A 22,070-nucleotide genomic window follows, 5' to 3' on the forward strand; every position below is an offset into this window, starting at 1 on the left:
ATGGTTTCTGTCCTGAGGTCCTGGGCCACACAGAGATTTCCTAAGGCTTCCTGAGGGCAGAGGGATGTCTCTGGAACACGTTATTCGATTCCCAACACACTCAGCGTACAGCCGGGGAGGGCGGCTCGGGGTTGGGGGTGGCCCAGAGCCTGGAGGTGAGCCAAGCCTGGCAAGGCAGGGGGTGCCAAGGGAGGTGGCCAGGCCCTGGGGGTCATGGAAAGAGGGCGTCTCCCTCTAATGCGCGGGGGCCCGGGTCCTGGCGCCGGTGGGAGGAGTTGGGCCGGAGCCACTCCCTTCTCTCTTATGTCTTATCCCCCGGAGGATCGGGAAACAGCGAGTGAGGCATGTGGCCCCGGCCCTGTGACTAATGCCCTGGCCAGGGCGGAAGCCCCAGTTCTGAGCGGAGGCTCTTCATGTCTTGTGGGACCAGGGGTGTCCAGGAGCCTCCCATTCCCTAGAGCTCGTCATCCTATCCCCACAGGATTCCCAGACTCCAAGCTTTCTATTCCCACCCCTGCCCTCGCTCCAGCTCTGCCCAGTGAGGCCCCACGGAGGCCTTGCAGCTGCCGCTGACCCAGGTGGCTACGCCTCACTGCCCCTCAGTAGCAGGGGAGGAGGGAAGGTTCCAGAATGGGTGCAGCCCTGCCAGGCAGCCGCGCCGGCCGGCTGGGGCCTGAGTCTGGGGCCTCAGGACTCCAGCTGGGGCTGCTTCTCGGTTCCTGGCACCCAGAGCTCGGCAGCCTTCCGGAGGTGCAGCTAACCAGACCCGACTCCTCGGGACACATCCCAAGAGGGACAGAGCGGGGCGGGGGGAGGGTACCCAGGCCACTGCTTTGGGGCTTTGATCCCAGGCCCAGGCCTTCCCTCACATGGGCTCAAGCTAGTTTTCCCAAGTGTCACCCAGCAGGACAAGACTTGTTGTCCCCTTAACTCCTCAGTTAATAATGACCTTGGAAATTATTTCCAGGGCCTCTTCTGTGCTCAGGAAGCACAAGCTCTTATGCGAACATGCTCCAGGGGCTGAAATCCCGCTTCACTGGGGGTTGGAGAACTCCCTCTGGCCTCGGAGGACCAAGTCCAACACGGGTTGGAATCACCACACAGCGGGTGGCCCTCGGGAAGGGCAAGCGGGAGGGGGGTCTCCACTCACAGGTGCTTCTTCTCCCGGGAGAAGGGATAGGAGAGCCTCTTCGTGGTCTGGGGTCTGTGCTCCGCCACCTTGGGCTGGATGGGGTCCGTCATCTTCTGGAGCACAGAGTTGATCTTTTTCAGGAGGCCACGGGTCTCATTAATGTGATACAGCTGCGGGCGAGGCAGGGAAGGGGGACGCATGTCATCTGCTGAACCATGACTCTGGGAATCTATTCTGAGACGGGCAGGGAACTAGCCCCCTGCCACAGAGACGGCCCGGCCTGGGAACAGGGGGCGGGATGGGCCACGATGCCCCCTCCACATCCGCGTTTCTAGATGAGCCTGAAAGCTCAGAGTTTCGGGAGATCCCAGCCAAAAGGGCAATTCTAGGACATTCCAGAGAACTTCCCCCAGCTTCATTTTTGTTTAAAAAGAGGTAATCCAAAGGATTCTGGAGGCTTTGAGAAGCTGGGAGCTGACTCACTCCTGAGAACAGCTTCGTCCCCCCTGCTTTCCTCCCCAAGGACAAAAGTAAACCCGACGCCTCGCTAAGCTCCTTGGATGCACTGGCAGACCGCTTCCCAGCCTGAAGCTGTCAGACATTAAGAAGAAAAGCCCCAGCAAGCGAGGAAATGGGATTAAAATGAGTCTGATAAATCAGCTGAAATACTGAAAGTACGAACGTCAGAGCGGGAAGTTTCACTGTGTTTGTATCTATGAGAAGTTCCCGGGCTCCTGCGGCATCTCTGGGGGAGCGGGTTATACTCTCCACCCGCAGGACACGGGAGGCCTCCTGCCCTCCCGGGGGTGGGGGGGGGGCTGAAGCTCCCTTGGGCTTTCGTAACAACTCAGACCCTCCCGATGACGTGCTCCTGCCGGGCAGCCCTGAAACGACCCCTGTGGAGTAGGGACGTCACCACTCACCTTCTTCGTCGGCATCTTCAGTTTCAAAAACTCAGCCTCTCTGCACAGCACGTTCCAGGGCGCGTGGATTTTTACAAATCCAACCCCGTGAATTTTCGTCTAGAGAGAGGGGAGAGGTCCTTGGTCAGCGTGGGCAGATGTCTGGGGCTGAAAACCATTTTCACCTTCGGGGACCACAACAGTTTACGGGGCAGCTGCTTCTGCCTGTCACCTCATGGCTCCTCTGACGATGCTTTGAGGCACTGCTAGAATCCCCTCCTTCCAGATGATCGAAGCAAGCTGCGGGGCCGAGAGGGCTCCCCCAGGTCCCAAGGGAATGATAAACGGCCGGGAGGGTGCCTGGAGGGAGATCCCCGATCCCACAACACCTGGGAAGTTCTCAGAGGGGTAGCCGAGGGGCTTCAGAGCGGCCTGAGACACAGAAGACCTTGCACAACTGAGAGCCCAGGCCCTTTGACTGAGTGGATGTACTCAGTGTCCCTGGGGTGCCCAAGCAGAGATGAGGAGGTGATGGTGAAGATGGTCCCCTCTGGGCATCTCTGTGGGGTCAGGACACACCTCTGTCTGGACCCGGCCACCCTCCGGGTTCCCTGGGTCAGCACTGCCTTTATCCTAATGTGAGAGGACTCGACGTAACGCTGCATTCGAGCCCAGCCCCCCGCCCCCACTAAGCTGCTGTGAACTTGGACAAGTCATTTCTGGTCCAGCGTGTCTGAATGACAGGACTGGGCAGCTGAGGGCCCCTGAGTGCTGGCCCACCAGGAACCGCACAAGCTAAGAGCTTCGAGAACTGACTCCAACGAGCTCTATGGGAAAGGCAGGACCACGGCCCCCCTTTCACGGAGGGGAACACTGAGGCTTGAGAGATTCAGTCACCGCCTAGGTTCCTCAGCAAATTAAAACTAGAGCCATCGAATGATCCAGGCATCCCACCTCTGGGTAGTTATCCCCAGGAAATGACATCAGCACGTCCACATCAGCACCCCCACGTTCACCCAGCGTTACTCACGACAGCCAAGATACAGAAACAACCTGAGCGTCCTTGGACGGATGAAGAGATCAAGAGAGTGTAGACATATACATCGCAGTATCATTCACCCATAAAAAAGAAGGAAATCCTGTTATTTGTGACAACGTGGATGAACCTGGAGGACATTCTGCTACGTGAAATGGGTCAGAGAGACAAGCATTGCATGGTATCACTTATATGTAGAATTAAAGAAATGCTGATTTCATAGAAACGGTGTGGAGTAGAACGGTGTTTGCCAGGGGCTGGGTGGGGGGATGAGAATGGGGAGACAGGTCAGAGGGTACCAGCTTTCAGTTATAAGATTAAGTTTCGAGGACCTAATGAACAGCAGGGTGACTCTAGTTACTAATATGGTATCGTATACTTGAAAGGTGTTGAGAGATCAACGTGTTCTCAGCACGTGCACACACACACACACACACACACACACACGAGTTAACTGTGTGAGGTGACGGGTCAGTTAATTACCTCGATCTGGGTAACCATTCCACGGTGTCTATGTAAATCAAGTCATCACAGTGTAGACTTTAAATATACACAATTATATTTGTCAATTACTCCTCAATAAGGTTGGGGGTGGAAAGTCAGGGCCTGGCATCTTGCAGCTGGCGGGTGTGGGAACCCGGGTTCACATGCGGGCCATACACACTCTTAATCGTGGGTGAGACCACACACATCCCAACAACTCTCTAGTTTTCTGTGTTCCCCTTACCTTTCGTGTTTAAGAGATTGCCTTTACTGAGTGAATAGCATCAATGTGACGATAACACGTTTCCCCACCTAAGACGCAGGTAACACCAGCAGACTTCCCAATCACCCGAGATAACTGGGGTTCCCCATTGCAACAAAAAGCACAGAAACACAACATTCCCCTCAGACGGAGCCGCCCTACGGCAGTGGGGTCCTCAGTCCACCAGCCGTCTCAAGGGGACCCCCGGGGGCTTGGAGCCCACGCTGGGCCCCCAGGTTGAGGTCCCACTTCACCTTTCCACAATTCCGGGGGTCCTGGCAGAAGGGAGCCAGGCCACGGCAGGGGGTGTGTGTGGCCGGCACTCGGGACTCGGTATGGGGCTGACTCGGGTCTGCGCTGGGCCCTGAGCCCCAGGTCCCGTCACCAGCCTCAGAGTGTACACAGCTCATGGGATCACTGCAGGGTTTTGGCAAAAGGCAACGGAGTCAAAGTCACTTGGGACTGATTTTTAGGAAAAAATCCTCCGTGGTCCAAACGCACTCAACCAGCGCCAGCCTCGGTCCCCAGGGAGACGTGGGGCTCCTGCCTCACCTCGAGAGAAGGGCCACACCTGCTGGGAGAACTCCAGCTCATCTCTCCATCTCTGATGAAGAGGCGCCCATGCCCCCCACAACCAGAAGAGCGAGCCTCTCCCCGGGGCCTCAGTGTCACCGCACAGGCCTTGTCTATGTGGCCCCAGCAGGCAGGCGAGTCCTGTCCGGAGCCTCCCAGCTCACTGGCCCTGCTGCCCACGTCGGGGCAGCATAGATGCTGCGCATGTCCACTGAACGAGCGGATGAAGTCCCCTAACAATGATGATGACGGGGTGGGGGGAGAGGAGGCTGGGCCCCACCGGGCGCTCGCTACGTGCCAGGCCCTGCTTCAGGCATCTGTGCGTATCAACTCACTTAACCCCACGACAGGCCCGTGAGGGTGATCCTGCCACTGTCCTCACCTTGGAGCCCAGAGGTTCACGCTCTGCACGTTCACTGTGAGTGTCCAGGGCAGGCTGCAGCCAGTGGCCACAGACTGGGCAGCTTTCACAACACAGATTCATTCCCTTCCAGTTCTGGAGCCAGAAGTCTGTGATCAAGGTGTGGGCAGGGCCGCGCTCTCTCCAGAGGCTCCAGGGGAGGGGCCGCCGGGGACCCCAGGCCTTCCTGGGCTTGTGGCCATATCCCCCCAGCCTCTGTGCCCATCTGCACAAGCCTTCTCCCCTGTGTGGCTCTGTTTCAAGTCTCCCTCTCTTTTCTCTTCCAAAGACACCTGTCATTGGATTTAGCGTCCACACGCATCCAGGATGCTCTGGTGCAGAGATCAGTAACTGACGTACATCTGCCAAGACCTTCTTCCGAATAAGGTCCCATTTGCAGCTTCCAGGAGGACGGCTTTTGGAGCTGCCGCTTGGCCCACGATACTCACCATGAAGCAGCAGGTCAGAGCCCCACAGGGCTTGGCGCAGGGAGCTTATCAAAGTGGCTGGAAGCTTCGAAGAAGCAGGTCCAGGAGCTGGGTCCTGAGGCTGCTTCCAGGACCAGGGTGCTCGGGCACTGGGACCAGACGTGCAAGGCTCGAGGTGTGCTGGCTGGCGTGAGGCACACCTGCAGGGAGCCTGGAGCCTGACACCACGGCCCAGGGCTGGGGACTCAGTGGCACGTGGACTAGCGTGGACCAGAGGAGGCAGCCCGGGGGCTCGGGCAAGGGGAACCCAGATCTTCCTGCTGCCCTCAAGGGGCAGGTCGGGTGGGCACTGGGGGCGGCCATGGATTGGGCAGCCTGGGTCCGAGTCCTGGCGGGCTGCTGTGTTGTCTCCAGCAAGTGACTCCACCTCTCTGAACCCCGTTTTGCTCATCTGCAAATCTTTGCAGGACAAGACTTGCTTCACAGCTGGGGGAGTCCCTGGTGCTCCTAACACTTCCATCCAGCCCCGTGCCTGGGGCTACGGCTCCTCTCCGTGACCCTGAGGCTGGTGAGACCACCCCTGCGTGGACTCCTTTGGCCAAGAAGCTTGAAGCCGCCTCCCCAGCTCCAGGAAGCCCCGGGGGCACCATGAAATGACCGAGAAGTGACTATGGACGGCCCCGTGAGGCAGACCCCCTCTTTCCCATTACGGCCCAAGTTTATTTCTGCGCCCAGTGCTCAGCCGCATGCAAAGACCCAAAATATATTCTTCCAAGTCCGTGGGGAGCGCTCTCGATGGTGGTCAAGGACCAGTGCCCGGGCTGGCCTCCCTGCGAAAACATGCTCCGCTGTTTACGTGAGCAGTGGGGTCCCTCGCAGGGAAATATCTGGCAGGATTGGGGAAAGGGGTCATGGGACCGGTTGGACAAGAACACATACAGGATGTTTGAAACCTTGGTGCCCGGCCTGACAGCAACCCGCCCCTGCAGGAAGAAATCATGAGATGCCGGGTCCCCTCCCTGAGCCAGATGCCCCGGAGCCGTGGGTTCTGTCCTGACTCTGGTCCCTCTGGTGTGGGGAGGTTGGAGGCCACAGAACTGCCGGGGCCGCGCACCATGGCGTGGGCGTGGGGAGGGCCAGGGGTCAGGGTCCCGCAACGGCCTGCCACCAAATGCTGGACAAAATAAATAAATAAAATAAATGTCCATGCCAAGACCATGCCATCCAAGGGGTTTCTACCGATGCAGACACTTGGGCAGGAGGGAGGAGGGAGGTTTCTGCCCCAGGCCCGCCCAAGATAGGTAGTCTAACAGAAGACCCTCCCCCATGGAGCCGGACCCCCATGAGATGACACTTTCAGGTGACCCAGAAAGGGCTCCCCCCTCCAACCTTGGGAATTACAAGGAAGGCAGTCCTGGCGCTGAGCAGGAAAGGGAGGGAATGAGGACCTCCCCGAGAAGTCCTGGTCCGAAAGGCCACGGCCCCAGTGGGTCTGGGGACCTCAGCCTGTGACCTTGGCTCAAGGTGGTTCTGTCTATAATGCCCTCAGATGTGACGAATGCAAGCCTTTCTGGACAAGGGCATCTTCCTCCTGGGCTTGGGGAACTCCCCGCCCCGATCATGGGCTCCATAAGGGTGGTGGTCAGTGGGCAAGGGCGCCAGGCCCACCAGGAACGAAGACGGCTGGAGGAGAACCAGCAGAAGTGACGCCTTCAGCCTCGGGATTCTGCGAGGATTAGCTGGATAATAAATCCACTGTGCTCACCTTGTTTAAAGAAATAAACTTCAGGACAGAAAGGTTCTGCAAAGGACAGGAAGCTATTAAAGAATGACACAGCCAACTGGGAAAAGAACCAAACAGAGCTCGCAGAAATAAAAAAGTGTCATAATGAGAAGTGAAAATTCAACAGACACGTTCGAAGGTACTTGACCTCTCCGAGGAAAGGGAGACCCATGGGCGTACGGCAGGGAGTTGCCAGTAAGGAGATGCCAGTGAGGTACGCAATCCTCCACAACTCCCCTGCTCTCAGGAAGAAAAAACCAGCCCGATCCGTAGCTGCAGCATTTGCCAATTTCCACAGTGTAAATACTCCCGCCACGGCCTATCTCAAGCTACCAAAGTGTTAACACCCGGCTGGCAGAACTCCTGATGAGCCAGAAAGAGCTGACTCCGGCACACCACGGGCCTAGAGACACAGGAGGACGTCAGAACTGCAGCCAGAGTGGCACAGATTTCAGCCCGCCTACTTGGGACCCGGGCAGAGCTGCCCTTGGGGAACTTTAAAGACATGACTTTTAAAAAGTGTCCAGAATATACTTTATAGCAAGTATGCTTCCGCAAAACCAAGACAGACCCAAAGGAAGTCAGGTGGGGTGTGTAAAAGCCTCAGCACTTAAGACTCAAGAGACATAAAATCTTTAGGGCCAAAGAAATGAATGCGTAATGGTGGAATTGTGGAGAAATGAGAGCTTCAGGACTAGACAATGGCCCCTAACATCCCACTGTAGGAGAGGCTCATGGCAGAGGCACTAAGCCTGGGGATGGGAGTGGGGGGCTGAAGACCACATGGTTCAGGGCAAAGAGCGTGACACTGGGAGCCACGACCCAGGTTCAAGTGCTGGCCCTGCCCCTGTTGGGCCCGGTGGCCTTGGTCTCCTTGCCCCGCCTCTCAGAGCCTCAGTTCGTTCCCTCTGTAAAGGGATCTGATCCCTGTGCCACACGGCAGGTTAGGGCACCCATACCAGGCGGGATGGGGTTTGCTTCCAAACTGACAAGTCCCTGAGAATGTCTGTTGCGCCTTTGTCCCTTATACATGCGGATGTCGGGATTAGACCTCAGGTTCCTCAGAGTCAAGGACCCCCACCCCAAAGCCCAGCCTGCGAGGAGGGGCCGCTCCTCTGTGCTCATCATCATCTTATCCAAGCCCCAGAGACACCTCAGAAACCACTCACGCCTGCAAAAACTCAGCTGGAAACTGCAAAAACCACGTCCTCCTGCCTGTGCCATGACCACCCCTCCGGGAGGAAGGACGGGCCATCACCTCCATTCTACAGATGGGAAAACTGAGGTCCAGAGGGGGAAGCCACTTGCCTGAGGCTGCTCCGCCAGGAAGCGGCTGAGCAGGGTCTGGACCTACACACGTGGCCCCGACAGGGGCCAGGCGGGGTCTGAGCCTCATTGGGAGCTCAGATATACCCACCACCTGACGCTGCATCCCAAGGTTTGGCGTGGAAGCAGCACCCATCCTCCCTCAGTCAGTTCCTCACTTGCTTTTCAAAAGCAACATCCACAAAGATGGGAAACAGATGTCATGACGGCCCACACCAGCTTCGGGTAGGAACACGGAGAAACGACAGCCCACCACAGCCCCGGGGTGAGGAGAGGAGCCCCGAAGAGCAGCATGAAAGCAAACTGATTTTACAGGGTCCGCGTGTCCGCGGCCTTAACAATTCTGCCAAAGCCGGGGTCAAGTTCACCTTCAGGGCAGTGCGGGCCTCGGTCACCCCCAGCACACAGCCGGCATTTTAGTGTGTGGCCTTCTTGGCAATCGCCAGTGGACATAAATAATGTCCCAGCTTTGAGGCTGGACTTGAAAAATGCTGATGGATTTCAGTTGCAAGGAAACGTGTTGGCCACAAGCTGCTCTTGTCCGTTTACTGGGAACCCTGGACGCTGACCCCACTGCCGCTGGGGGGTAGGGTGGGAGGAGGGGCTCCTTGAGAAGGAAGGCCTGGGGCGCCTGTCTCCACGACCTTTTCCTCCCGCGTTTCCTATCATGTGTGCTGTCCCAGGGGGTCTCTGACATGACACCCCTCTTGGACCCTCATGTGTGAAACTTACTTAGGGGGCCGTCCTCTGGATCAGGCGCCAGACCCTACCTTGACACCCAGGGCCCCTCTCCTGCAGGGAAGCAGCGTTCACACTGGGTTCCTCTGAGCTTGCGGTGCCCGGGGGAGGGTGGGAGCAGTGGGGAACCTATGGTTAGAGCCTGTTGGCCAGGCTCAATCTCTATCCATCCTATAATCAGGGTTACGAGCACGTTTCTTCCAGACCCATCACTTCCCTCTCCACAGTTCTTGGCCCAGTGTACCCAGTACGGGGGTCTCTGCCTGGGGCTACCTCTGGGGCACTGAATAGCGGATCAGGGGCTTACGTGGATGTTGGGGGCCCCTTTCCTGGGATGTTTCTGGTGGCTCATGGGGAACAGGCTTGCACGGTCCTCACGCCTCCAAGTATGGTCCAGGGCCGGCCGCTTCCTATGCCCTGGGAGCAGGTTAGAAGTGCAACGTGAAAGCACGCAGACCTGCTGAGTCAGAGCCCGCATCTCAGCAGGACCCCACGGGGTTCCCGTGCACCGAGGCAGCCAGGCCAAGGCTCTGTCCCCCCCAGACCACCTGCCCCGCTCTGCCCTCCAACCATGAGCCATGCCTCCCCAACCAATGCTGTGCCTCTAGGGGTCCTGCATGAGCCACCCAACTCCTGGGATAACACCCCTGTGCAGAGTCTCAGCTCTGTAGCGCGGTGAATGGTACCCCCCAAAAGAGACGTCCACATCCTAACTCCCCGTATCTGTGAATGGGACCTTATTCGGAAATGGGGTCTTTGCAGATGTAATCAAGTGAAGATAAGGTTATACTGGATTAGGACGCGCCTTAAGCAGAATGACTGGTGTCCTTGAGAAGAGGAGAGACGTACAGAGGAGGCCATGTGAAGACGAGGTGCAGGTTGGAGGGACGCGGCCACAAGCCCAGGAACACCCGGATCCCCCAGAAGCTGGAAGAGGTGAGAGGAATGCCCCCCTAGAGCCTTGGGAGGGAGCATGGCCCTGCTGACACCTTGACTTTGGACTTCTGGCCTCCGGAACTGGGAGGGAATCAACTTGTGTTGTTTTAAGCCTCCCCAAGTTTGTGGTCATTGGTTCCGGCAGCCCCAGGACACTCACTGTTCTGTGTCCCTAAGAACCGCCCCCAACTGTGCCCTGAGCCAGGCCGGTCTTCCACTGGTCATCACGGGATGTCTTCTCAACAATAAACCTCCTGACTCGGGAGGAAGGCTCGCGCGGCACACAGGGGCCCCATCCGTGTGTGGCTCGTGGCCCACGCTGCCCAGGAGCGGCTCAGTCTCACACACCCGCTGGCCCCTGGGGGAGCAAAGGCGGGTCACACACCTCTGCGCTGCTGGTGACCTCCATGTGCTGCCTGGTCACAGCCGGGCCAGCAGAGAGTTGAGGGGGGGTTCCCAGGTGTTCAGGAGGCCTTATTTAACTGCCCCCCCATTTCTCTCGCTCTCACTTCCCTTTTGCCGCCTCCACGCCCACCCCTCCCCCCCATCCGGCCTTTAAAGCAGGCTCTCGATATTGGCTCCCCGGGGATATTGGCGACGTCTGGGGACATTTTTGGTTGCGTTTAGGGATGTTGCAAAATACTGGACGCCAGCGGTGCCGAGGCTGAGAAATGCCGCCTTAAAGCAACGATGCTTCATCTTTTGGGCGTCACTGTTTGGGTATCTGATGGATTCCACGGATTGATTTCTCCCCAGGAAAGTGCACAGAAGTCCCTAAATTTTGCTTCAAAGTGAGTAAGATTGTGCGATTGGGCTCTCTCTCCGAGGCTATCTTGTTCCCCAAACTGCAAACCCTTTCACTCCTTGTAATCAGAGCACACCCCGGGAATGAGTCATGAGCCGGGCATCTCTCTGCTAATCTCACTGGCAGGGGACCGTATACGCCCGCAGGCTGCACGCACCCGGCCGGTCGGCCGGCCCCTGAGTAGATTCTGGTCTCAGGTGAAAGCAACAGGCTGCAGTGAACGAAGGTCCTTTCAACAGCCTCAGGGCCCAGTTCACCTCAGAGGGAAGCTCGGATTGCAGGGGCCCGTGGGAAACGCGGTCATGATCTGAAACGCTACAGCAGGAGGATGGCTCACACTCAACTCCAGCTGCTTTGAAACCTTGAACTGTCTAGTTTATGCCACAGTAATATTTTCATTTAAAAAAGACCCAATCTGCATGAAGAACCTAGGGGCAAGACGGCAATAAAGCCACAGACCTACTAGAGAATGGACTTGAGGATATGGGGAGGGGGAAGGGTAAGCTGTGACAAAGCGAGAGAGCGGCATGGACATATATACAAACATATATACAAACGTAAGGTAGATAGCTAGTGGGAAGCAGCCGCATAGCACAGGGAGATCAGCTCGGTGCTTTGTGGCCACCTAGAGGGGTGGGATAGGGAGGGTGGGAGGGAGGGAGATGCAAGAGGGAAGAGATATGGGAACATATGTATATGTATAGCTGATTCACTTTGTTATAAAGCAGAAACTAACACACCATTGTAGAGCAATTATACTCCAATAAAGATGTTAAAAAAAAAAAAAAGAAAGACCCAACTGAAAAACTGAAACTATTTCCTCTAAGATCAGTAACAAGACAAGGTTGCCCACTCTCACCACTATTATTCAATATAGTTTTGGAAGTTTTAGCCACAGCAATCAGAGAAGAAAAAGAAATAAAAGGAATCGAAATCAGAAAAGAAGTAAAACTGTCACTGTTTGCAGATGACATGATACTATACATAGAGAATCCTAAAGATGCCACCAGAAAACTACTAGAGCTAATCAATGAATTTGGTAGAGTAGCAGGATACAAAATTAATCCCCAGAAATCTCTTGCATTCCTATTCACTAATGATGAAAAATCTGAAAGAGAAATTAAGGAAACACTCCCATTTACCATTGCAACAAAAAGAATAAAATACCTAGGAATAAACCTATCTAAGGAGACAAAAGACCTGTATGCAGAAAACTATAAGAAACTGATGAAAGAAATTAAAGATGATACAAACAGATGGAGAGATATACTGTGTTCTTGGATTGGAAGAATCAACATTGTGAAAATGACTATGCTACCCAAAGCAATCTACAGATTCAATGCAATCCCGATCAAACTACTAATGGCATTTTTCACAGAACTAGAACAAAAAATTTCACAATTTGTATGGAAACAGAAAAGACCTCGAGTAGCCAAAGCAATCTTGAGAAAGAAAAATGTAGCTGGAGGAATCAGGCTCCCGGACTTCAGACTATACTACAAAGCTACAGTAATCAGGACAGTATGGTACTGGCACAAAAACAGAAATATAGATCAATGGAATAGGACAGAAAGCCCAGAGATAAACCCACACACATATGGTCACTTTACCTTTGATAAAGGAGACAAGAGTGTACAATGGAGAAAAGACGGCCTCTTCAATAAGTGGTGCTGGGAAAACTGCACAGCTACGTGTAAAAGAATGAAATTAGAACACTTCCTAACACCGTACACAAAAATAAACTCAAAATGGACTAAAGACCTAAATGTAAGGCCAGACACTATGAAACTCTTAGAGGAAAACAGGCAGAACACTCTGACATAAATCACAGCAAGATCCTTTTAGACTCACTTCCTAGAGAAATGGAAATAAAACCAAAAATAAACAAATGGGACCTAATGAAACTTAAAAGCTTTTGCACAGTAAAGGAAACCATAAAAAAGACAAAAAGACAGCCCTCAGAATGAGAGAAAATATTTGCAAATGAAGCAACTGACAAAGGATTAACCTCCAAAATATACAAGCAGCTCATGCAGCTAAATATCAAAAAAACAAACAATCCAATCCAAAAATGGGCAGAAGACCTAAATAGACATTTCACCAAAGAAGATATACAGATTGCCAACAAACACATGAAAGGATGCTCAACATCACTAATCATTAGAGAAATGCAAATCAAAACTACCTCACACCGGTCAGAATGGCCATCATCAAAAAATTTACAAACAATAAATGCTGGAGAGGGTGTGGAGAAAAGGGAACCCTCTTGCACTGTTGGTGGGAATGTAAATTGATACAGCCACTATGGAGAACAGTATGGATGTTCCTTACAAAACTAAAAATAGAACTACCATATGACCCAGCAATCCCACTACTGGGCATATACCCTGAGAAAACTATAATTCAAAAAGAGTCACGTACCACAATGTTCATTACAGCACTATTTACAATAACAAGGACATGGAAGTGACCCAAGTGTCCACTGACAGTTGAATGGATAAGAAAGATGTGGCACATATATACAATGGAATGTTACTCAGCCATAAAAAGAAACAAAATTCAGTTATTTGTAGTGAGGTGGATGGACCTAGAGTCTGTCATACAGAGTGAAGTAAGTCAGAAAGAGAAAAACAAATACCAAAATACCATATGCTGACACATATATATGGAATCTAAAAAAAAAAAAAAAAGGTTCTAATGAACCTAAGGGCAGGACAGGAATAAAGACACAGATGTAGAGAATGGACTTGAGGACACGGGGAGGGGGAAGGGTAAGCTGGGACAAAGTGAGAGAGTAGCATGGACATATATACACTACCAAATGTAAAATAGATAGCTAGTGGGAAGCAGCCGCATAGCACAGGGAGATCAGCTCGGTGCTTTGTGACCACCTAGAGGGGTGGGATAGGGAGGGTGGGAGGGAGACGCAAGAGGGAGGAGATATGGGGATATATGTATATGTATAGCGGATTCACTTTGTTATACAGCAGAAACTAACACAACACTGTAGAGCGATTATACTCCGATAGAGATGTTAAAAAATAAAAAAGACCCAATCAACTGCTGGAAAAGCTTCTTAAGCTCTAGAGCTAAATTATCAATGAAATTGTGGGTCACTGTGATCTTGTGATCTGTAATAAGAAATAGATTTTCAGTCTTTGTCTCCCGGTCCTGGCACAGAGTTCCTAAAACTCTAGGAATTTCCTAAGTGGGGAGAGCAATAATGGTGTCTCTTGTTAGGTGAATGAGGTGACTTTTTGGAAAGAACCTCCTTTCCAAAGGATGGGGGCTGGTTGCCAGGGGAACCAACCGTGTAGTTAGAGGGTTGGAACTTCTGGTCCCTCCCCGGATGTCTGGGCTGGTGAGAAGGGCTGCAGGTTGAATCAATTGCCGATGGCCAGTGATCTAATCAGTCGTGCCTGTGTAATGAATCCTCTATAAAGACTCGAAAGGTCAGGGTCTGGAGAGCTTCTGGGTTGGTGAACACGTGCAGATCTGGGGAGAACGGTGCTCAGAAATCATGGGAGCTCCACGCCCTTCCCTCACACCTTGCCCTGTGCCTCTCTTCCATCTGGCTGTTCCTGAGTTATTTCCTTTTATAATAAACCAGTGATCTAGGAAGTAACATGCTTCTCTGAGTTCTGTGTGTTGCTCTAGCAAATGAATAGAACCCCAAGTCCTTAGAACCTCTGAACTGTAGCCAGTGGGTCAGAGCACAGGTGACAACTTGGGCTTGCAAATGACGGCTGGTGGGGGGGTGGGTGGCCTTGTAGAGCCCTTAACCTTGGGGTCTGATGCTACCTCCAGCTGGTGTCGGAGAAGTGCTGCGTGGCGTGGGGAAAACAACCCGTACGTGTTGGAATTGGGGCAGAATCCTCATCACTTATTGGGACAATTCAATCTTTTTTGGGGGGTCATAATCAATGTCTTTACGTTTGCTATTTATTTCAGAGTCATGGAGTTTTTAAAAAGATATGTGTGGTGTAGTATTCAATTGGACTTGGAAAGATTCTTTCTTCTCTCCTTCGTGAGCACGGCCATTCCATTTCCATATGAGCAAACATATATGATTGAATATTCACGTCAGCCAATGAGAATTCCCTGACTGCCAGACTGAGCTAAGTACTTTATGACAATCCAGTGATATAAACACGATTGTTATCTCTGTTTGACAGATGGGGAAGCTTAAGAAGTCTTGCAAAGGACAGGTAGAGGGTCTGGGATCTGGCCGGGAGAGGGAGAGTGAATTACCAGACCCAGGGGGCGGGGATGTCCTTTCAAACATGAGATTTCAGCGCTGTAGTCAGGAAAGTGAGAGAGAGTAAATCTCTCGGTCGTGTAACACGGCGCCCAAGATCACAGCTCCCAGGAGAGGCCTCTGCCACCAGCCTCCCTCCAGCCTCCCCTGCCTCCAATGGAGGCTGTTTGTTCCTCCAATTATAAAGGACACTCTGAATTCCAGCCTGTATCGTAGCAGTACTGTTTTGACAAAAGACCGCGGGGCTGGCCGGGCGGGACTGGGAAAAGTCCGCGTGAATGACTGTTCTCTCTCCCGAGCGGCCTCAGCTCAGGTCTAAGACAAAGTGAGACAGAAACCTCCAAAGGACCAGCACAGGCCTGTCTGCAGCTGCGGCCTCAAAGTCATGAGACAGGCTCTCCGCCACCCGGTCAGGATCCAACCTTTGCTTCCTGACCATCAAAGCGTCTTAAGGCCCCTCGCGCCCTCGCAACTCCAGTGGGAACCAACCCTACAGCCAGAGCTCACCCACACCTGCCGGCAGCCAAAGCGTCACCCAGGGGCTGGTCCCCGTTGAGAGCAAGATGCCTCTACCACTCGCCAGGCCGAGGTAGAATGAGTCCCGCTGAGCATACCTGGCTGCTTTCGGGGGAAGTAACGTCATCTTGCGAAACAGCGTTCACACCGGCTCCGCTGTCGTAGATTTCTATTCTAGGTACCCCAAAAGCCTCCTTATCAGCAGACCAAAGCGTTCACTATTTAAGGATGCGGTGGTTCTCACTGATGGAAATAGCAAAACTAATACCAACTTCTATTTCAAACATTCACGATGGACCCCTAAGTCAACCTGCTGACTACTTTTTCTGCTCCTAATGTGTTGTAGAGACTTTGGCTGACTCTTGGTTAATCTGCACAGCCACGGTTCCTGTGGGCTAGAGGTCTGCCCCCCACTGTTCATGGAAGAGATGCTGCCCGCCGCGCCGTGCACAGAGAGGTTAAGGAGTTGTCAGGGGAGCATCAGCAAACCCGCTGAGAAGTTGAGGGGGCCGCGCCGCTGTCCCCAGGCCGCCCAGGTCAACTCTCTCTGCACTGCCATGCCTTCTGCCACCAGGGCAGCCAGCCGGCCAGGCGGCCGACCTTTCGCTCTCCCCAGAAAACTTCCCTTAGAAAGACTCTCAGGCTTTGGCAAGGAGAGAAGCTCTGGAAACCAGTGTTATGGTCACAGATTTCAGTGCGCCGGGGCCCCCGGGCATCAGCCGGGCCAACCTCCCCCTTTGACAGATTGAGAAACCGAGGCCGGAGAAGCCAAGGTCAAGTGCCAGGGAGACTCCTAGGAGACCTTCATCCTCCGCCCGTGAAACAGTCATCCGCCCATCTTCCCAGGGGAGGAACTGCCCAGAGCAGGAAATGCCTTGACCCCGGAGGTCATTGCCGAGAAGGCCAGCCCTTCCCCGGGGCAGATGTGGGGAGGGCGTTGGTTTGGGCTCCCCACACTCGACCAGAAGGGCGTTGGCCTCGGCCCTTTTCTAAGAACAGGTGACGGTAGAAGGACCTTCCTGCCCGCCCGGCTGCCCGCCCGGGAGAAGGGGATAGTTACGTCCTCGTCCCGCTCCAGCTCCAGGCCGGCCTCCATCAGGTTGCCCTCGTACTCCTCCCGGCGGAAGCGCTTGTCATCCTCGTGGTAGTCCAGCGGGGGCTCGGGCTCGCCCGCACCCACGGGGCCTGCCTTCCCGGGCAGGGGCTGGTCCTGCCGGGCACTGCGGGCGGCCAGGCCGGCGTCGCTGTGCTGGACCCGCCTGGCCAGGGTCCTGCTGCCCGAGGCCCTCTTGTGATGGTACACCAGGACGTAATCCACCTTGCGCTTGCCATCCCTGAAGTACAGGCCATACTTGCACTCGGCATCGGGGTCCACGGACAAGGAATTCAGCAGCTGCGGGGGGAGAAGAAAGCCACTCGCCGTCAAGGGCTCGGGGACGGGCCCTCGGAGGGGAGCGTGCTTCCAAGACAACTGGCCACCCACCTGCCCTCCCCAACTCTTTCCACTCATGCCCTCTGATCACTAGGGGCCCAGACGGCTGAGAACACTGCAGAAAGCCCTGCCTTCCAGGAGCTGCCATCAAGAGACGTCGCTGCTCACGGCACTTGAAGTTGCCAGGCTGGGTGCTCACACGCGAAGGCCTCCCGCCTCTCCCCAGCAAGCTCGCGTTGCCTGGGAGGGACCAGGTGGCCGGAATGGGCTGTGAAACCTGCACGGCCGACCCCCCGGGGGGTGCTCTTCGCACAGGCCCACAGGGTCCCAGGCAGAGCAGAGCTGAGCTCAGGCTCTGCACAGCGCGACCTCTGATGGCCAGCAGGCGTGGCAATGTCGTGTCAAGGTGGCTGTGGGACCGTACCAGCCCTCGCCTGGCCCGGCTCTGCCACTGATTAGCTGTGTGGTCGGGGCCAGGCAACCACTGTGTCAGTCTCGACTCTCCCAAGTCAACTCCCAGACCGCGAGTCGAGTATTCAGCAGTTTGCCTGGGGGGTGGTCTCAGGGGCCAGAGCGAGGTGGGGGAGGGAGGGCGGTGGCCGGTCGCTGCACATACAGTCCTGCCTCAGTTTCCTTATCTGCCTGAAGGACTCCAGGGGGCCAAGGGGACGGGAGCCCGCCTGGGGTGGGGGATTCAAAGTCCAGGTGCCACGTGCGCGGCTTCTGCTGAAGCCGCACCCCCATCTCTAGCATCCCCGTGGGATTCGGCTGGTTATTGAGGGTATTAGGTTCTGCTGCAAGCTGGTCTTCGGAAATAAGAGAAAGTAAATAAAATCATGCTGGAAAGAGGTGATACGAGCAACTCTGCACCATTCAGAGTCTTCGGAGCTGCACCAGGGCTAAGGAGCCAGGCCCACACCCAGGCGGGCAGCTGGTACTGGGAGAGCTGGGGGCCCGGGTGGGAGGAGGGAGGCCCAGCCCAGGACAGAGACCATGGACCACCCCAGCGCCTTTGGTGGGTCATGTTGCAGGAGAGGCGGGAAAGAGTTGTTTATCTCAATTTGTCAGGGGAAACTGAGGCCCGGTAGGGTGAGGGGCACCCGAGGTGACAGCGCAGGCAGGCTGAGCCCAGCCTGGAATCCTGTCTGCACACCCAGGGCGCCCCCCCTCAACAGTAACAGGGACTTGGGGTGACACTATTTCTCAGCATGGGGCACAGCCTTTCACGGAGTCCCCGCGTGAGGGCCCCTATAACTAGGGCTGCTCGACCCGGAGGAAGTCGGGGCTCACGCGGACGAAGCAATCAGGCCCTTGCTCCCCGGCAGATCCCAGCGGTCTGCTCCACTGGACGCTGTTAGGCTGGGTGTAGCCGCTCAGCTGAGCTGCAGCTCCACCCTCACTGCTCCTGGAACCACAGGCCGGGTGAGGGTGGAGGGGAGCTTTGGGCAGCGAGAGGCCTCAGGTAAGTCCAGCCTTGGTCCCCCTCCAGCTACGAGTCCTGAGGGGATACTCTACCCTCTCTGGGGCTCGGTTTCCGCCTCTGTAAAGTGGGTGGATGACAGAAGCTGCCCCCGCTGGCAGCCAGGAGGACTGAGCAAAAGAACGTCTAGGCTGGGTGTACTCTAACTCCTGGGACAGGCATCCCGGGTCCACCCCGGTGTGAAGACAGTTGCTCATTCTCCTGGGTTAGATCACGAAGGGCAGAGAAAGGCAGCGTCACGGGGAGCTGGCCGCTAAAGGTGGCTCCTCCCCTCGCGGGAGAGTGGGCAGCAAAGCCAGACCCGAAGGCTGCCTGGGGGGAACGTGGAGGACGCTGGCTGACGCTGGGGAATAACGCTGCTGCTGACGGAAGGGCAAGAGCATGGGAGGTGGGCAGAGCCAGGTGGACACGTGGGCTCTGGGAGGGCAGGGCACACCGCCTGCCGCCAGCATCCTGGGCACTGCAGACTCTCAGCGTCTCTACAAGGGGTTCATCCCTATTTTCCAAATGGGGAACGCGGATCTTCTGGGCTGAACCAGGGGCCGTGTGCCGCTCTCGAGGGCTGGAGCGGTCATCCTTGTCTCCTGCCTGCAACACCTCTCAGCAGCTTCCTCTCCCACCCCGCACCCCGGCATACACCGGAGCCAGGACATCTCATCCCCTCCTCCCTGCCTTTGCATGTGCTGTGCTCCCCACCTGCACACCTTCCTTTCCTCCTCTGTCCTTCGTAGCTCTCCCCAGCTTCCCCAGCGCTGACAAACCCCTGTCCTCTGGGATCTGACGTCCCTGACCTCTCCAGATCTCATGTCCCGGGACTGCCTCGGAGCCATCCATACATAAGCTCTTAACTCATGGGGGCCCCTCAGCAGGCTGGCAGGACACCGGGGGGCTGGGCCAGGAACTGCCCTTAACGCACTTCCCTTCAGAACCTGCTGCACACAGCGGGCTCAGCACCTGGTGCCGGGCCCAGAAATGCTCCTGCTTGGCTGGAATAACGGCCGGTACTGAGCAAAGTGGACCAATGAGTCCTTAGTGAATGGGAAGGAAATTCACAGTGACCCCCCTCAAGTCAGAGAGCAGGGACATTACGTAAGGAGAGAATTCCCCACCAACACAAGACAAGAAAATGTTACCAGGTTCAAAACTGAATGCCCAACCCTCCACTGGGGCCTGATCGAGGACCCTCAGAGTCTGATAGTCTGCGGAGCACATAAACATCCCCTAAACATCTCTTGCCATTGGGGGGAGTGGGAGCATGGAGGCCAGACAAGAATGGGTGTCTTTTGCTTTCATCCAAAGACCAGCTCTGCCACTTCTAGCTGTGCTACCCTTAGGCACGTAGCTTAATATCTTCGTCCCTCTGATCTCTTCTTTGTAAAATGAGGGCCAGAGGGAATAAACAGACCTCCCTCAACTAATATGACTTCCCTCAAAGGGTTGTTGGAAGGATTAAACACGTTAATATATGTAAAGGGTTTACAGCAGGTCCTGGGATATGGTGAACCTCAACAGAAATTTGCTCTAGTTGGGAACTGAGACATGGCACAAGTGAAGGACCAGGGGAGGACGGGAAAAGATAATCTCATGGTCGAAGCGGACCACAAGCTAAAGATGGCGGCAGTGGAAAATGGAGCTGGTTCCACTGCCAGGTCCAGCAAGAGGCAGAACCGAGCACTGTTGTGAGAGTCCCAGATCCTCCCCCAAGGCCTGGCCCTGTCACTAATTCGTTGTGTCATCCTGGGCAAGTTGCTTTGTCTGTTTGCATCTTGGTTTTAAAAATTGGGGATGATCCTACCCGAATAAGTGTAAGGGGCACGCAGCCTTCAAACAGAAAGTATGGGCTCTCTTCCTAGTACATTCCACACAGGCTGGTAGGCCTGCAGGGTTTGGAGAGCAATTCTGGGCTGGGCTCAGAGGGAGCTGGGGAGGTAGGTGCACAGCGAGGACCACAGAGACTGTCGGGGTGGCCATGTGACTTTTGGGGGCCCTTCCATGGAGCCAGAGTGGCTGCTTTTCTCGTGCAGGACAGGACAAGAAGGCAAAGATCTAACTTGCAGTGGGAGCGATATGCGTTAGACTGAATGCCTAACTTCCCAATTCAAAGGCTTGGGGAAGCTTCAGAATGTCCTTTCTGTATCCTTAGGGAAGGGACAGTGACCTCTTGCTGCACTTTTGCCAAGGGCGAGGGATTTCTCATTCATCTTTTTAATGCTCGGCACTGAACGCACGGCTCTGGAATGAACGCACGCGTGGGGGAATGAATGACAGAGGTGTGGGGTTTGCACACTGCTACTGGTAGGGGCCACCAGATCAAGGACACCGAAGCTGAGACCCAGCCAGACCAGAGCTTAAACACCACACCCCCCAGCTCCGAGCCTCAGGTTTTGCATCTGCGAGATGGGGACAAAAACATCTCCTCGACTTAGGTCACAGGATTCTTGTGAGGACCAAGTGTGATGGGAGAACTGAACGTATTTTGAAGATGAACCCCTGAGCTGTCCCAAGGAAGGCAGAAAGATGGCTGTCTGAGGTTACGTGGGAAGAGGTCAGGGGCCAAAAGTCCCCTTCACAGCAGGTGTGCCCTGACCCAAATACCACAAACAGCGCGAGGGCAGTCTAGCTGTCTCTGCAAACTTCCTCCCCAGACTCTTAGAAAAGGGCAGAAGAGGAGAACGGAGCCCTGCATCCACACCTTGGTCGCTGGACTGCGACCCAGTGCATTCTTTCTTTATATTTATTTATTTTTTATTGACGTATAGTTGACTTACAATGTTGTGTTAATTTCTGCTGTACAGCAAAGTGATTCAGATACATACATCTGATTCAGATATATATATATATATATATATATATATACACATCTGTGCCTGCACAGAGCCACCTTCGCTGGGTGACGCAAAGTAATGACTGAGCAACACTTATTGGCTTGAGCTGTGCTGGGGATGCCCTCGGAGGATCTCCCCGGCACACTGCCTGCCCTGCACAGACAGGCCCCCAGCTCCTAGAGCACTGCTTCCAGCCTGTCTGTGGCCATTTCTCTGGTGGCACGCTGCTCAGCCCTCCTTCCTGCGGCCACGTGCTCCTGGTTCACAGCCCTCCAAGCCCGTCACACCTGAAGCCTCCCCACCGTAAGACTTCTGTGCAAAATAAGTCACTAGTCTCCTCTGGGCCGTGAGAAGCTTGAAAGAAGAGCCGAGCTGCCTCTCTGCAGACTTTGGGGCCCTCGCCAGAGTTTGGGGGAGCCGAGAATTTCTGGATTGCGAGAGACAACGGGTCCCTGAACTAAAATTCCAGAGTCCAGGGGCCATTTATTAAGGGCTCCATTTTTTTTTTTTTTTTTTTTTTTGTGGTACGCGGGCCTCTCACTGCTGTGGCCTCTCCCGTTGCGGAGCACAGGCTCTGGACGCGCAGGCTCAGCGGCCATGGCTCACGGGCCCAGCCGCTCTGCGGCATGTGGGATCTTCCCGGACCAGGGCACGAACCCGTGTCCCCTGCATCGGCAGGCGGACTCTCAACCACTGCACCACCAGGGAACCCAAGGGCTCCATTTTTAATTTCACAGCCCGTTCATTCTCAAGTT

At 54.8% G+C, this 22,070-nt stretch overlaps 1 protein-coding gene across 6 annotated transcripts in view; it reads right to left on the reverse strand.

Annotated features, from left to right (window-relative positions):
- Nucleotides 1-22,070, reverse strand: part of ANO1 (anoctamin 1) — a 161,508-nt gene that overhangs the window by 66,577 nt on the left and 72,861 nt on the right. For all 6 annotated transcript variants that reach the window (XM_079929146.1, XM_079929143.1, XM_079929144.1 and 3 more), the window contains exons 3-5: nt 16,639-16,971; nt 2,056-2,154; nt 1,151-1,302 (exon numbers count right to left, since the gene is read on the reverse strand). In XM_079929146.1, the coding sequence (XP_079785272.1) occupies nt 1,151-1,302; nt 2,056-2,154; nt 16,639-16,971 (584 nt within the window). The remainder of the gene's footprint in view (nt 1-1,150; nt 1,303-2,055; nt 2,155-16,638; nt 16,972-22,070) is intronic.

This window comes from Stenella coeruleoalba (assembly GCF_951394435.1).
Source record: "Stenella coeruleoalba genome assembly, chromosome: 8".
Classification (NCBI taxonomy): domain Eukaryota; kingdom Metazoa; phylum Chordata; class Mammalia; order Artiodactyla; family Delphinidae; genus Stenella; species Stenella coeruleoalba.